At 44.9% G+C, this 16,522-nt stretch overlaps 1 protein-coding gene across 1 annotated transcript in view; it reads right to left on the bottom strand.

The window, feature by feature from the left end:
* Positions 1-16,522, bottom strand: part of adcy2b (adenylate cyclase 2b (brain)) — a 142,052-nt gene that overhangs the window by 79,733 nt on the left and 45,797 nt on the right. The window contains exon 4 of the mRNA XM_062030169.1: positions 12,905-13,102. Coding sequence (XP_061886153.1) covers positions 12,905-13,102 — 198 coding nt within the window. The remainder of the gene's footprint in view (positions 1-12,904; positions 13,103-16,522) is intronic.

The following is a 16,522-nucleotide window of genomic DNA, read 5'->3' as shown; positions in this document are numbered from 1 at the left end:
TCTCCCAACACCTGAGCGGGTATCTCCCAACACCTGAGTGGTTATCTCCCAACACCTGAGCGGGTATCTCACAACACCTGAGCGGGTATCTCACAACACCTGAGCGGGTATCTCACAACACCTGAGCAGGTATCTCACAACACCTGAGCAGGTATCTCACAACACCTGAGCAGGTATCTCACAACACCTGAGCAGGTATCTCCCAACACCTGAGCAGGTATCTCCCAACACCTGAGCAGGTATCTCACAACACCTGAGCGGGTATCTCACAACACCTGAGCAGGTATCTCCCAACACCTGAGCAGGTATCTCCCAACACCTGAGCAGGTATCTCCCAACACCTGAGCAGGTATCTCCCAACACCTGAGCAGGTATCTCCCAACACCTGAGCAGTTATCTCCCAACACCTGAGCAGGTATCTCACAACACCTGAGCAGTTATCTCCCAACACCTGAGCAGTTATCTCACAACACCTGAGCAGGTATCTCACAACACCTGAGCAGTTATCTCCCAACACCTGAGCAGTTATCTCCCAACACCTGAGCAGGTATAATAATAATAATAATAATAATAACTGGGATTTATATAGCGCTTTTCTAAGTACCCAAAGTCGCTTTACATGTTAAAAACCCATCATTTATTCACACCTAGTGGTGGTAAGCTACTTTCGTAGCCACAGCTGCCCTGGGGTAGACTGACGGAAGCGTGGCTGCCAATTTGCGCCTACGGCCCCTCCGACCACCACCTATCATTCATTCAACATTCATTCACCGGTGTGAGCGGCACCGAGGGCAAGGGTGAAGTGTCCTGCCCAAGGACACAACGGCATGGTAAGAGGCAGGGAGCGAACCTGCAACCCTCAGGTTTCTGACACGGGCGCTCTACCCACTACGCCATGACGCCCCTATCTCACAACACCTGAGCAGGTATCTCCCAACACCTGAGCAGGTATCTCACAACACCTGAGCAGGTATCTCACAACACCTGAGCAGGTATCTCACAACACCTGAGCAGTTATCTCCCAACACCTGAGCAGGTATCTCACAACACCTGAGCATGAAAATACATCTTGACGTGACGTCTGAAGTCAACTTCTCCATTGCCGCGAGCAGAAATCGGCGTTTTTATCCAATTTTAGGTCGCAAATATACCATATTTTATTTTTGATACCTATTCTGGATACTTTTATGGACACTTTATGGACAATTTTAAAGTGATCAAGGTGTCCTTGTTTGTTTAAAAACTTCACCGACCGCTAGCTAGCCTGGTTCGTTTTTAGCCAGGTGGCTAGCTAGCCAGTCGCTAACCTCCAGCTCGCCTTGAGCTTGACATTTTAACGATCGCACGTTTGAATACCGGGTTTTTGGACAGTCACAGTTGAGATGACCAACAAAAAGAGTGACAAGAAGGAGGTGTCTGGTGGGGCTGCGTGTAAAGTCAAACAACCAGCCAGGAGACACCGATCCCAGCGTGGCTCGACCGATAGCGGAGGTGAGCCGGGTGGTAGCATGGAGGTGGACGCATCCGTATTGGAATCGATCAACGCGAGATTGAGCAAGCTGGATATTCTGGATGCACTACAGCAGGACATCCGTGACTTGAGAAGTAGCCTGGAATTCAGTCAGAAGGAGATTGAGGATCTAAGAAAGGATAATGTCCTTCTGAGAGGTGCGATGACTGACATGCAGAGATCTACTGACTTTCTTACAGCGGACTATAGGCGCATTAAAGACACGCTGTTGGATATACAGTGCAGGGACATGAGAGACAATCTCATTTTCTCGGGGATCCGAGAGGGCAACGCCGATCCGGAAAAAACTGTAAGAGAGTTCATGTCGGATAAACTCAAGCTCTCCCCGGAGGTGGTAAGAGACATAACTTTTTCCAGAGTGCACAGAATGGGCAGACCTGTGGACAATAAAGTCCGTCCCATAATAGCTCGTTTTGAGCATTTTAAGCACAAAGAGTTGGTGAAAAGCCGAGGAAAGGAGCTGAAAGGGACCTCTCTCTGGTTAAATGACCACTTCCCGGCTGAGATCAACGATAGGAGAAAGAAACTGTCACCGATCATGAGAGAGAACCGAGCCCAGAACAAGAGAGTGGCACTAACAGTGGATAGGCTGTACATAAATGGACAGCTGTATCGGGACCCAAAGGTTACCCCCTGGCTTTTTTAGAATGGGCATTCGTGGGTGTTTTTAGTATCTTGGTTTGGCCTGTGTCATGACTACTTCCAGTACTGTTATGTCCTGCACTAAGCTGGGCCTTCATAGGGGCCTGGTGTTAGCTCACGTGAATGTATGCAGCCTGCGTAATAAGTATCAGGAAGTAGAGTGTATTATCAAAGATAATTTTATTAATATCTTTGCCATTTCTGAGACCCACCTTGATGATTCCTTTTCTGATTCAATTGTAGCCATTGAGGGGTTCTCAATTTTTAGGAAAGATAGGAACAGGTTTGGGGGTGGGGTGGCTATTTATGTTCAGAATCATTTATCTATCAAAGTGCGCAATGATTTGATGAGGGAGAGTATTGAAGCTATTTGTGTGCAGGTCTATCTGCCTTATTTGAAACCAATTATAGTAGGCTGTTTCTATAGGCCTCCTAGTGCTGATGCTCTGTATCTGAAGGAGTTATGTGAGATGTTTGACAGGATATCAGATGCGAATAGAGAAATCTATTTACTGGGTGATATGAATGTTGACTGGCTGGGACAGGGGTGTACAAACAAAAATAAGTTACTATCCATTTTAAATGCTTGCAATCTGTCCCAAATTGTTGCCCCTCCCACGAGAATAGGTAGTAATAGTGATGGTATTATTATAGCTACATGCATTGATCATATTTATACAAATGTTCCGGACCAATGCTCCAAAGCAGTCTCGGTTCCTGTAGGTTTTACTGACCACAATATAATATCTGTCACTAGAAAGACAAGGGTTCCTAAACCTAAAGCGAAAATTATTTTTACAAGGTCTTATAAGAGATTTGATGAAGAATGTTTTATTGATGAAATATCCTGTTTAAATTGGAACGAGGTGTGCAGTGAGGAAGACCCTGAGGCTGCACTGGACTTATTTATGTTAATGTACATGAGTGTTGTGGACAAGCATGCCCCTTTGAAGAAGTTTTCTGTCAAAACTAAGTCTGCCCCATGGATTGATAATGGACTTTGAGGTTTAATGACAGAAAGAGACATGGCTAAAAAAGCCTCCGTCAACTCTGGTTTAATTGATGACAGGCATAAGTACTGTTCCTTAAGAAACCAGGTCACAAAGTTAAACAAACTGAAAAAAAGGGAATATTACAAACAGAGGTTATATGATGTGAGATATGATAGCAAAAACTTATGGAATGTTTTGAATGAAATCATGGGTAGAAAGAACAATGTCTGTACACCTTTTGTGGAATCAAATGGGTTGGTACTCACTAAGCCATGTGACATTGCCAATCATTTTAATAACTATTATGTTGACAAGGTATCTCAATTAAGGCATGGTATGCATATATCCAATAACAACAAATCAGCTGACCTCATTAGGAATATTATAATGGATAATAAGGACTGTGAATTCAATTTTCATCAGGTTGAAGTCAGTGAGGTTGAGAGGTTACTACACTCTCTTCCTGACAACAAAGTAGCTGGTGTAGACAACCTGGATAGTAAATTACTGAAAATGACTGCTGGTATCATATCAGTGCCTGTTTGTCATATTTTTAATAAATGTTTACAAGTGGGCCTGTGTCCAAAGATATGGAAGGTGGCTAAGGTTACTCCTCTACATAAGGATACCAAATTGGCTTTCAATGAGGGCAATTCTAGACCAATTGTCATGATCCATGGTCCGGATCATGTTTTTGTGTTTTCTGTTAATTTTGGACTCCTTTTGTTATTTGTTGTGCTCCTGTGAGTTTGTTTTGGTTGTCATGGTCACTCTTTGTGTGCACCTGTCTCTGATTAGTGCTCGCCCGCTCACCTGCTTCCCGAGCGCTAATCAGAGGCATTATTTAAGTTGCCTTTGCCAGTCACTCGTCCTGCTCTCATTGTGTTTGCTCCATGCACTTGTCACGTGAGTTTTTGAGTTCTAGTGTTCCTTGTCTTTTGCCTATGCTAAGTAATAGTTCCTTAACTTCCCGTGCGCTCTGCACGCATCCCTGTTGTTTTTGTTTATTGGATGATTTATGATAAATAAATCACTTCCTACCTTACGCCTTCGTCCGGAGCCGTTCCTTTGCATTGGGAGAACAACCGCGCAGCAAGCTGCGACCCCCCGGTTCGTGACAGAATGAGAGCAGCATCCGTTCTCCCGCAAACGGACCAGAGGGAGATGGATGAAGGTACGCGCATGGTGTTGCGAGCGATGGAAGTGGAGACGCTTCGCTATTCGACGGAGGAGAGGTCGAACCTTATGTGGGGACCTGGAGGCTCCCTGATCCCCATCGACTCCCTCTGGTCCGAAGACATCGCCGCTACACAGCAGTACCGGACGCGCAGGCAAAGGCGGAAGCCGTCCAGAAGGGCTTCGCCTCGCCGTCAGAACGCGTCACTCCCGCAAGCTCCTCCCCCGGACCGAAGCAAGTTGCAGGCAGCCCAGTATCCTTCCCCCGATGACGTCACTCCGTCCACGGCTGATGACGTCATGGCCCAGAATTTTTTTTTTCTGAATTCTGTCTCTTTGCGTCAACAACCTCCTAAAGACTTTAATTCTAAAATTATACCTTGTCAGGACATTCTTTTGAAATTTAGATGTCAGCCACAGTCTCCTTCTGAGTGCCAAGCTCCGCCCCCTAGGACTCTAGCCCCGCCCACGTCAGTGACTTTTTCCTCTCATCCTCCCAAAAGACCTCAGGTGGGGGGTGGGAAAAGACATTTTGGACAATTTAGAGGGGAGGATTTTGCCCCCCTCCTGACTTCCCGCCACCCACCCGTAAAGACTGTTCCAGACCGCAAGCAGCGCGTCTGGTATCCGCCCCTTGAGGGGGGGGCTGGGGCCGGGAGCTGTGCTGGTGGGGCTGCTCGGCTGCGCCCAGCCAGGCAGCAACCTCCATCCCGGCCGCCGCCACCTGTCCTTCGGCCTGCCAAGCCGCAACCTCCAGCCCGTCCTCCACCACCAGTCCGTCGGCATGCCAAGCCGCAACCTCCTGCCAGGCCACCTCCGCCAAAGTCACGACCAACACCTCCAAGTCTGGTTTCCACACCAGTACCTCCAAGTCTGGTTTCCACACCAGTACCTCCAAGTCTGGTTTCCACACCAGCACCTGCTCCACGGCTGGTTCCCACACCAGTACCTGCACCTCGGCTGGTTCCCACACCAGTACCTGCACCTCGGCTGGTTCCCACACCAGTACCTGCACCTCGGCTGGTTCCCAGACCAGTACCTGCACCTCGGCTGGTTCCCACACCAGTACCTGCTCCTCGGCAGACGCCTGCACCTGCTCCTCGGCAGACGCCTGCACCTGCTCCTCGGCAGACGCCTGCACCTGCTCCTCGGCAGACGCCTGCACCTGCTCCTCGGCAGACGCCTGCACCTGCTCCTCGGCAGACGCCTGCACATGCTCCTCGGCAGACGCCTGCGCCTGCTCCTCGGCAGACGCCTGCGCCTGCTCCTCGGCAGACGCCTGCACCTGCTCCTCGGCAGACGCCTGCACCTGCTCCTCGGCAGACGCCTGCACCTGCTCCTCGGCAGACGCCTGCACCTGCTCCTCGGCAGACGCCTGCACCTGCTCCTCGGCAGACGCCTGCACCTGCTCCTCGGCAGACGCCTGCACATGCTCCTCGGCAGACGCCTGCGCCTGCTCCTCGGCAGACGCCTGCGCCTGCTCCTCGGCAGACGCCTGCGCCTGCTCCTCGCCGGACGCCTGCGCCTGCTCCTCGCCGGACGCCTGCGCCTGCTCCTCGCCGGACGCCTGCGCCTGCTCCTCGCCGGACGCCTGCGCCTGCTCCTCGCCGGACGCCTGCGCCTGCTCCTCGCCGGACGCCTGCGCCTGCTCCTCGCCGGACGCCTGCGCCTGCTCCTCGGCAGACGCCGGTGGTACCTGCAAGCACGCCAGACTCACCGGTGGTACCTGCAACCACGCCAAACTCGCCGGTGGTACCTGCAACCACACCAGACTCGCCAGTGGTGCCTGCTGCCACGCCTGCCATGACGGCGCCGGTGCCTGCTGCCACGCCTGCCATGACGGCGCCGGTGCCTGCTGCCACGCCTGCCATGACGGCGCCGACACGCCCACCTCCTCGTCGACCACGGATGTGGCCGCTCCCTGGTCGTCCGCCTCGCCAAGTGCGCCCACCTCCCCGTCGGCCACGAATGTGGCCATTCCCTGGTCGCCCGCCTCGCTTGCTGCAGCGGCGTTCCACTCGCCGCCGCCACTTGACTTTGCCTCGGTGGATTCGGGGACACTTGGCCTGGCGACCCACCTCCAAGTCCTCCCTCCGCCCGCCCGTGACTTTAGACCCTGCTTGTTTTTTGTTTTTGTTTTCATATGGACATCTGGTATCTGTCCTTGAGGAGGGGGTACTGTCATGATCCATGGTCCGGATCATGTTTTTGTGTTTTCTGTTAATTTTGGACTCCTTTTGTTATTTGTTGTGCTCCTGTGAGTTTGTTTTGGTTGTCATGGTCACTCTTTGTGTGCACCTGTCTCTGATTAGTGCTCGCCCGCTCACCTGCTTCCCGAGCGCTAATCAGAGGCATTATTTAAGTTGCCTTTGCCAGTCACTCGTCCTGCTCTCATTGTGTTTGCTCCATGCACTTGTCACGTGAGTTTTTGAGTTCTAGTGTTCCTTGTCTTTTGCCTATGCTAAGTAATAGTTCCTTAACTTCCCGTGCGCTCTGCACGCATCCCTGTTGTTTTTGTTTATTGGATGATTTATGATAAATAAATCACTTCCTACCTTACGCCTTCGTCCGGAGCCGTTCCTTTGCATTGGGAGAACAACCGCGCAGCAAGCTGCGACCCCCCCGTTCGTGACACCAATAAGCATCCTACCTGGGTTATGTAAAATACTGGAGAAATGTGTGTATGCACAAATTCAAGCTTACTTTCAATCAAATGGGCTAGCAACTGATTCTCAACATGCATATAGAACGGGCCACTCTACGTCCACGGCTCTTATACAAATGACGGACGATTGGCTTAATGCTATAGATAATTCTATGTTGGTTGGAGCTGTGCTGTTAGATTTTAGTGCTGCATTTGACGTGATTGACCACTCTCTTTTAATTGAGAAACTTAAATGTTATAGTTTTAATACTTCTGCTTTAATGTGGATACAGAGTTATTTGTCCTCAAGATCACAACAGGTGTATCTTAATGGCAGCTTGTCTAATAGCAGAAGTTTGGATTGTGGTGTTCCACAGGGAAGTTGCCTAGGACCTTTACTTTTTTCTATATTCACCAATGATTTACCTTGGGCTACCGGGCGTGCAAGATTGGTTCTTTATGCTGATGATGCAACCTTATATCATGCTGCACCATCATGCAGTGTACTTAATGTAGTATTGAGTGAGGAACTAAAAGCTGTGCATGACTGGACAGTATGTAACAGACTTGTCCTTAACACCTCAAAAACAAAAAGTATTATATTGGGGACTAGGCAAGGGTTATCTTGTGACCCAAAGTTGGATTTGAGGCTAGGTATTTCAACAGTTCAACAGGTCAGAAGTGCCAAGCTCCTTGGAGTGATGCTGGACTGCACTCTATCCTGGTCAAATCATATCAGTGATATAGTTACAAAGATGGGAAGGGCTGTTGGTATTTCCAGGAAATGTGCTGGTTTTGCTGATCCACCTCTTCTTTGTCAAATTGTTAAGAGTTTAGTCTTGTGTCATATTGACTATTGTTCTACAGTCTGGGCGTCTGCTGCAAGTGGTGAGATCAGTAAGCTCCAGATTGTCCAGAATAGGGCAGCAAGGCTGGTTCTTGGTTGTTCACTAAGAACCAATGTGAACCAAATGCATGCTTCTCTTTCCTGGCTAACAGTGCAGAACAGGTTGTTGGCTAATACTCTTATATTGTTCAAATCAGTAACCGCTAGTAAAACTCCTGCTTTTCTCATGGCCCAAATAGTTCACAGTAGCACTATACATAATCACAATACCAGGGCATCCAGTGAGGGGCATTTTGTACTCCCTCGTCCCAGGAAGAATGCTTTGCGGAAATCTTTTATTTATAGATCTTTATCGCTCTGGAATAACCTGCCTCGAATTCTCACCAGCATTGAAAGTAAACAGGTTTTTAAAAAGAGAGTAATATTTTATCTGAGTTTTTAAATTAGTTTGCTCATTGATGATTTGTTTGTTATATTTATATGGTAATTATTATTCTGTGACTGTAAATTGTTTGCTTGTTTTTTTATTGATGCTTTTATTTTTTTTCTGTATTGTGTAGTTATAATTATATGCTTTTACTTGTAATTGTATTGAATTGTGGACCCCAGGAAGACTAGTGGGTTGTTGAGGCAACCAGCTAATGGGGATCCTTAATAAAAATCAAAAATCAAAAAATCAGGTATCTCACAACACCTGAGCAGGTATCTCACAACACCTGAGCGGGTATCTCACAACACCTGAGCAGGTATCTCCCAACACCTGAGCAGTTATCTCACAACACCTGAGCAGTTATCTCACAACACCTGAGCAGTTATCTCACAACACCTGAGCAGTTATCTCCCAACACCTGAGCAGGTATCTCCCAACACCTGAGCAGGTATCTCCCAACACCTGAGCAGGTATCTCACAACACCTGAGCAGGTATCTCACAACACCTGAGCAGGTATCTCCCACTTTGGCAGGACCCAGTCCAGACATTTTCCAGGTGAGCTGGGAACCATTCCTGTGGTCTTCTCTCTTTCTCCCGTTTAAAGTCAATTATGGAAGTTGACCTTTGACATTTGAACCGATGCGGGACTCATTCCCATTACCTGGAAATCAACACCCTTATGCAACATGACCTATTTTCTGTGTTTGAATACATTTATTAATCATAAAATATTAATATCTAATGTAACTGACACTTGTAATATCCTGAGTCTCCATGCAAGTATTATTTAGTTGACTGTGCATGCAGTTGCAATTCCTGAAAGTGTGTTGCCTCGTCAGGAAGTAGTCTTTGCCAATAGGTTGAATGTGCCAGTCTGGCCTTACAAAGTTTTCATATTGTACGTTTTTGTATTTATGAAACAGCAGCTGTTTGATTGTATTTTGCATTGGAGTTTTCATTTTCTTTACCAAATTTGGAAGCGTTGATATCAGCATTTCAAAATCACTAAGGGTAACCAATTGACATTAGCATCAAGCTAGTGCATTTTGGAAAAGTTGAACCTTAATTTTTGTTCGAGCGTTTTCTATCCTTGTTGGCGTGGAAAACTGCAACATTACCTCGTGGCAGTTTGGCCGTGTCTGCGCTTAGTGCTGCTTGAGGGATTGTTTCCTCGCCAAGTGTTTGAGCCACTGTTAAGTCTGGTGTGTGCGTCGACAGAAGAATGGAAATATGGCGCCGTTTGATTTCAGGCAAGTTGACACCTGCTAGTTCTGATGGAATTAGGCCGGTGCTTGTAAAAGTACCACGGCTAAATATAGATTTATAAATGATACTTTTGAAGACATTTTGTCAGAATAATTGTATGTAAATTATCAAAGAAACTTTCTGTTCCCAGCGAGCAGACAAAAGCTGTCTTTGATCTTACCAAGCAAAAGGCTTGTAAAACTCCACTGTGTAGGATGGGAAGCGACATGAAGGTGTCGGCTTCTTTGATCTACTGTGATCCACAGGAAGATCTTGTCTTGACCCGAGATCTACAAAGCGGAGAGGAAGCAGGACCTGACACAAGCTCCGGGCATCTTTTCTTTGAACTGTTTTGTGACCGAGGGCAATGGCTGTTTACGACCCCCTCTCCCCTTAGAAACAGCTGTTGCCATGTAATCAGGGAAAGTCTAAATAAAAGAGGAGGCGTGCAATCCTTTGGTCAGAGCGTGGACGACACTGTACAAGAGTACACCTGTACAAGAGTACAGCTGTTCAAGAGTACAGGTGTACGCGCTCTCCTCATTGAGCTAAATTGAATCCTGTCTCTTTTTAATTCCTTGCTTCTTGTCTGTTTAATAGATGTCATCGGTGTTTAAACCGGACACAATTTTTTCCACTTCTTGACACTAATTCTCACTCTGTCTCGCCACTTGTTTGTCCGTCAGCTCTGGCGTCATTTGCATGTGTTTGGTTGATAGCCAGGAAATGTTGTTGTTTCGTGGCGGGGAACCGAAAAGCAAGCCCAAATAGGCAACCGCACTTTTCAAAAACAAGCCGTAAAAAGCGCAGCTCACGGCATTTGCCATGGACTTTAAAAAGAATCAATGAGCGGACTTCTTTCCTCCAGTGTGTTGGGATGTGTAAAGAGGTCAAGCAAGAAGCCTTCACCTTTCTTCTTTTCCTCCTTCCAAACCTCTGCTGTGAGCTCCAATCAGCACGAGCCAGGCACCCCGCTGAGAGGGAGCTGCAATTTCACCTCTTCCTGCACCGTGTTTTAATAGGGGACCTTGTGTGGCGGGTCCCAGGTAGCAGGGCAGGGAGGTGTGAAGCACTTCCACACTGATTCATCATTCAAATAGATTGGCTCTCACAGGTGGCTGATAAAAATACCCGCCGTCTCGGAGGAGGCAGGAAAGGATTGTGGTGCGGGGAGGAGAAGACATTTAGGTCTTGAGAGGAGGAGGCAGGTGGGGAGAGAATAGGATTTGATGAATATGTGGCGACAAGGTGCGAGATGGAGAGAAAATGGGATTGGTGAGTGTGGCAGTGAGGATGAATGTGTCACATGGCACTTCATTAACACGTGTGTGGAATCCACTGAGAAGTAAACATTAGGAAGGCAGGTGTCTGAAGGAAACATCTAGATCAGGTGTCGGGAACCTTTTTGGCTGAGAGAGCCATCAAACACAAATATTGTCAAATGTATTTTTTAACACTGAATACAACTAAATGTGAGTATAATAAGTCTCTTATTCTTTTTAATGGCATTGTTATTCTGGAACTAACCAATAATAAATACTTTTACCATTCATGCGACTTCTTGAACAGGTGCGGTAGAAAACGGATGGATGGATTAAAATGCATGAGAATGTTTTATATTTCAACGTTATTTTTAACACTGTGATCACCAGCAGGATTATTCATGACTTGTGGTGTTTATCATTTATCTGAGAGCCAGGTGCAGCCATCAAAAGAGCCACATCTGGCCCCAGAGCCATAGGGTCCCTACCAGTGCTCTATATAATGCAGCGCCTCTCAATGATGTTCTGTATACAGTTGTTATAAGTACACCTCTGCATAATATTGTATCATTATTATCAGATACAGAACAACTTATAACAAATAACTTTTTTAACGTTGTGTTTTAGTCGGTATCAGAAAAGATTTAAAGTGCATCAATTTGCCTGAAGTTAAAAACAATTACCATATTTTTCGGAGTATAAGTCGCACCGGCCGAAAACGCATAATAAAGAAGGGAAAAACATATATAAGTCGCACTGGAGTATAAGTCGCATTTTTGGGGGAAATGTATTTGATAAAAGCCAACAGCAAGAATAGACATTTGAAAGGCAATTTAAAATAAATCAAGAATAGTGAACAACAGGCTGAATAAGTGTACGTTATATGAGGCATAAATAACCAACTGGTATGTTAACGTAACATATTATGGTAAGAGTCATTCAAATAACTACAGTGTTTCCCACACATTCATTTATTTGAGGTGGCCCGCCACGAAAGAATTAAGGCCGCCACAAATACTTTTTTTTTTTTGTCCTGTCCAGCTTCTCAGGCAAATCATATAGTTGATGTAGATGCCCATATCGGCTGTTCAGATTTACTTTACGAAAGAGAAGTGTAGGATCAAGATTTTTGGAGCTCTTTGTTCAGTGGATCAGATGTTTGATGAAGCTTTGTGTCTATCTACCACCACTACTGTTTTCTGTTTATTTGTTACTGACTGTGGCAGGACACCTCTGCCTCTGTTTCACTTTATGTTGCTGGTAAATAATATAGTTGTAGTAGTAGGCTAAAGTTAAATTATTTAGTATGCACTAATTAAAGGGGCAGAGCTTTAAGAGACATTTTAGCTTTTATATTTTCATAAGATATATTTTTTGTAAGAACCACAATTAATAAATATATTTCAGTGAATAACTTATTGTTCAAATCTGTATATAAATATGTACATAAAGTGTTGTAATTATATTGTAGGATGGATGGATGGACGTTTACAACAAAACTGTTATTATTAATTAGTAAGTATACATTTTTTGAGCCTTTTTAGAGAAAATCATATCATTGTAGTAAATTATGCAAATTGATCGATGATGTCATGGTGACCACGCCCATAGCCACGCCCCCACCGCCACAGGTATCTTGGCAGTTTATGGGAAACACTGTAACTATAACATATAGAACATGCTATACGTTTACCAAACAATCTGTCACTCCTAATCGCTAAATCCCATGAAATCTTATACGTCTAGTCTCTTACGTGAATGAGCTAAATAATATTATTTGATATTATACAGTAATGTGTTAATCATTTAACACATAAGTCGCTCCTGAGTATAAGTCGCACCCCCGGCCAAACTATGAAAAAAACTGCGACTTATAGTTCGAAAAATACGGTAAACAATCCTTATTCAAACTACTTTTTTTTTTTGGACCCAATTGAGTTTGATACAAACAAAAAAATACATTTCAATTGTTCACCAACGTTAATTAAGGAGCACAAGACATAGAACACTTTAATATACAAACCTGAATGCAACAATGTGTGGTCATTCAAAAAATCAAAGTCAGGATTAAAGTGAGCACCTTCTGGGGTTGTAAGCATGATACTGATAAAGCACGGCTCACACACACACTTACCTGGTCCCAGGGGCTGAGGATCCCTCCCGAGAACATGAACAGGTAACCCATGGTGAGCAGACACGCCCATATTAGGAGAGAAAAGAGGCGGAGCATCCGCTTGAAGACGGACTCGATGCACACCAGGATGAAGATGGAGAGGAAGAGGAAGAGAGCAGTGGGCACGGTGATGAGGAAGGTCAGGTGGTCCTGTGTCTTCTGGGAAGAAAGACAAATATAAAGCAGACTTTATCCATCAAACAAACAAGCTTCAATTGGATCTAAGAACGTCAGACTGGGGTCATTAACTCTTTTAAACTCAGGGCCCAACTTGTCCACTGACTTAGTGATCAGGAGAAGAAGTGAATAAAACTCATTGCTATACTCTAGCCTGTAAATATGGCCTGGAACTGGAAGCAGGTCAGATGATCTTTGACTCTTGTCTGGACACAAAAGTCTTTTCCTGAAGTTGAAAGAAGACATGATGAAGGATCCAAACTTGCAACTCGCCTTCCTCCCACAGAATTGCACCGCAAGGTTTGTGGCCAAATGAGTCTACTCTCAACTCAATGATCAAATCTTGGACTATTTGCAGACAGCCTTACTTACTTACAGTGTGTTACTGTGTTGATGGTTTACTTCTTTTACACTGGACTATTTGCAGACAGCCTTACTTACTTACAGTATGTTACTGTGTTGATGGTTTACTTCTTTTACACTGGACTATTTGCAGACAGCCTTACTTACTTACAGTATGTTACTGTGTTGATGGTTTACTTCTTTTACACTGGACTATTTGCAGACAGCCTTACTTACTTACAGTATGTTACTGTGTTGATGGTTTACTTCTTTTACACTGGACTATTTGCAGACAGCCTTACTTACTTACAGTGTGTTACTGTGTTGATGGTTTACTTCTTTTACACTGGACTATTTGCAGACAGCCTTACTTACTTACAGTGTGTTACTGTGTTGATGGTTTACTTCTTTTACACTGGACTATTTGCAGACAGCCTTACTTACTTACAGTGTGTTACTGTGTTGATGGTTTACTTCTTTTACACTGGACTATTTGCAGACAGCCTTACTTACTTACAGTGTGTTACTGTGTTGATGGTTTACTTCTTTTACACTGGACTATTTGCAGACAGCCTTACTTACTTACAGTGTGTTACTGTGTTGATGGTTTACTTCTTTTACACTGGACTATTTGCAGACAGCCTTACTTACTTACAGTGTGTTACTGTGTTGATGGTTTACTTCTTTTACACTGCACCTTTCTCATTTAGTGTTGAAGTCAAGTAAGAAGCAGCGTCCACTTTGATCCCAGGAGGATTCAAACCTACTTTACATCTTATGAAGAATAATGATATGACCACACTTTCATCCTTTTCCAATGACAGAGGTCAGTGGAGGTGTTCACAAACAGATGGCCTTCAAACTCAACTGTCCTGACGCACACTTTCACTTTCACTTCTTCACCTTACACCTGACAGCCAATGTTGAACCAGCCGCCCACTTTAGCACCGTGCTTGCATGACAGCCCGTCCTCAATATGACACAAACACATCAACAATATGACACAAACACATCAACAATATGACACAAACATCAACAATATGACACAAACACATCAACAATATGACACAAACATCAACAATATGACACAAACATCAACAATATGACACAAACATCAACAATATGACACAAACATCAACAATATGACACAAACATCAGCAATATGACACAAACATCAGCAATATGACACAAACATCAGCAATATGACACAAACATCAACAATATGACACAAACATCAACAGGCAGACAGACTGAGCCTGGAGAATGTGCTACAGCGTCACTTCTGTGCTCAATGTCAGCGTTTTCACACACACACACACACACACACACACACACACACACACACACACACACACACACACACACACACACACACACACACACACACACACACACACTCACACACACACACACACACACACACACACACACACACACACACACACACACACCTCTAATTAATACACTGACTCCTCGCTGGCCATGTGTTGGATGTATGAATAAGCAATTGCAAGTCAGCAATTAGGACGTCTCGGTCAAAGTGACATCACCTTAATGACACCTGACTATTAACTCCTCTGACTATTAACTCCTCTGACAATTAACTCCTCTGACTATTAACTCCTCTGACTATTAACTCCTCTGACTATTAACTCCTCTGACTATTAACTCCTCTGACAATTAACTCCTCTGACTATTAACTCCTCTGACAATTAACTCCTCTGACAATTAACTCCTCTGACTATTAACTCCTCTGACTATTAACTCCTCTGACTATTAACTCCTCTGACAATTAACTCCTCTGACTATTAACTCCTCTGACTATTAACTCCTCTGACTATTAACTCCTCTGACAATTAACTCCTCTGACTATTAACTCCTCTGACTATTAACTCCTCTGACTATTAACTCCTCTGACAATTAACTCGTCTGACAATTAACTCCTCTGACAATTAACAATTAGCCTTTGGTTATCCAAAACCTGCCCGCAAGGCAGCGGGAGACTCGTGGAGGGCGGGGACGTCTCTCTACCCGTGCAGGTCCATGTAGACCTGCCCACTGCCCCTGGATGCACAATAGGACACTACTAAGGATGCACAATAGGACACTACTAAGGATGCACAATATGACACTACTAAGGATGCACAATATGACACTACTAAGGATGCACAATAGGACACTACTAAGGATGCACAATATGACACTACTAAGGATGCACAATAGGACACTACTAAGGATGCACAATATGACACTACTAAGGATGCACAATATGACACTACTAAGGATGCACAATATGACACTGCTAAGGATGCACAATATGGCACAACTAAGGATGCACAATAGGACACTACTAAGGATGCACAATATGACACTACTAAGGATGCACAATATGGCACTACTAAGGAGGCACAATAGGACACTACTAAGGATGCACAATAGGACACTACTAAGAATGCACATGTAGAATAGGGCACAACTAAGGATGCACAATAGGACACTACTAAGGATGCACATGTGGCACCTTGGCTTATGTTAAGAGTCCTTTCCAAAGGGTCTGTTACAAACTCCCAAAACAAGTTCAAAAGGAAACTATGTGAATCCAAATATTCTGTTGGAGGCACACAGAAAAAAACACATTTGACAGAGTATAATAATTGATGTACAAACAGAAAACTGCAAAGTACATCAATAATGACTGACATTGATAATTGAACAATTGGGAGGAGGAATACATTTTTATTTAGGGTTAGGGTTTAACCTAACCCTAATAACATTTTGTTTCATCTGACATCACATGGACAAAGATAAGACCTTCTGGAGGAAAGTTCTGTGGTCAGATGAAACAAAAAGTGAGCTGTTTGGCCACAATACCCAGCAATATGTTTGGAGGAGAAAAGGTGAGGCCTTTAATCCTAGGAACACCATCCCTACCGTCAAGCATGGTGGTGGTAGTATTATGTTCTGGGCCTGTTTTGCTGCCAATGGAACTGGTGCTTTAAATGGGACAATGAAAAAGGAGGATTACCACATTGATCTTCCTGCCATCACCACAAATGGATA

This window comes from Entelurus aequoreus, linkage group LG20, assembly GCF_033978785.1.
Source record: "Entelurus aequoreus isolate RoL-2023_Sb linkage group LG20, RoL_Eaeq_v1.1, whole genome shotgun sequence".
NCBI classification, from domain to species: domain Eukaryota; kingdom Metazoa; phylum Chordata; class Actinopteri; order Syngnathiformes; family Syngnathidae; genus Entelurus; species Entelurus aequoreus.
The sequence above is the reverse complement of the archived record's forward strand: the minus strand, read 5'-3'. Positions and strand labels throughout refer to the sequence as shown.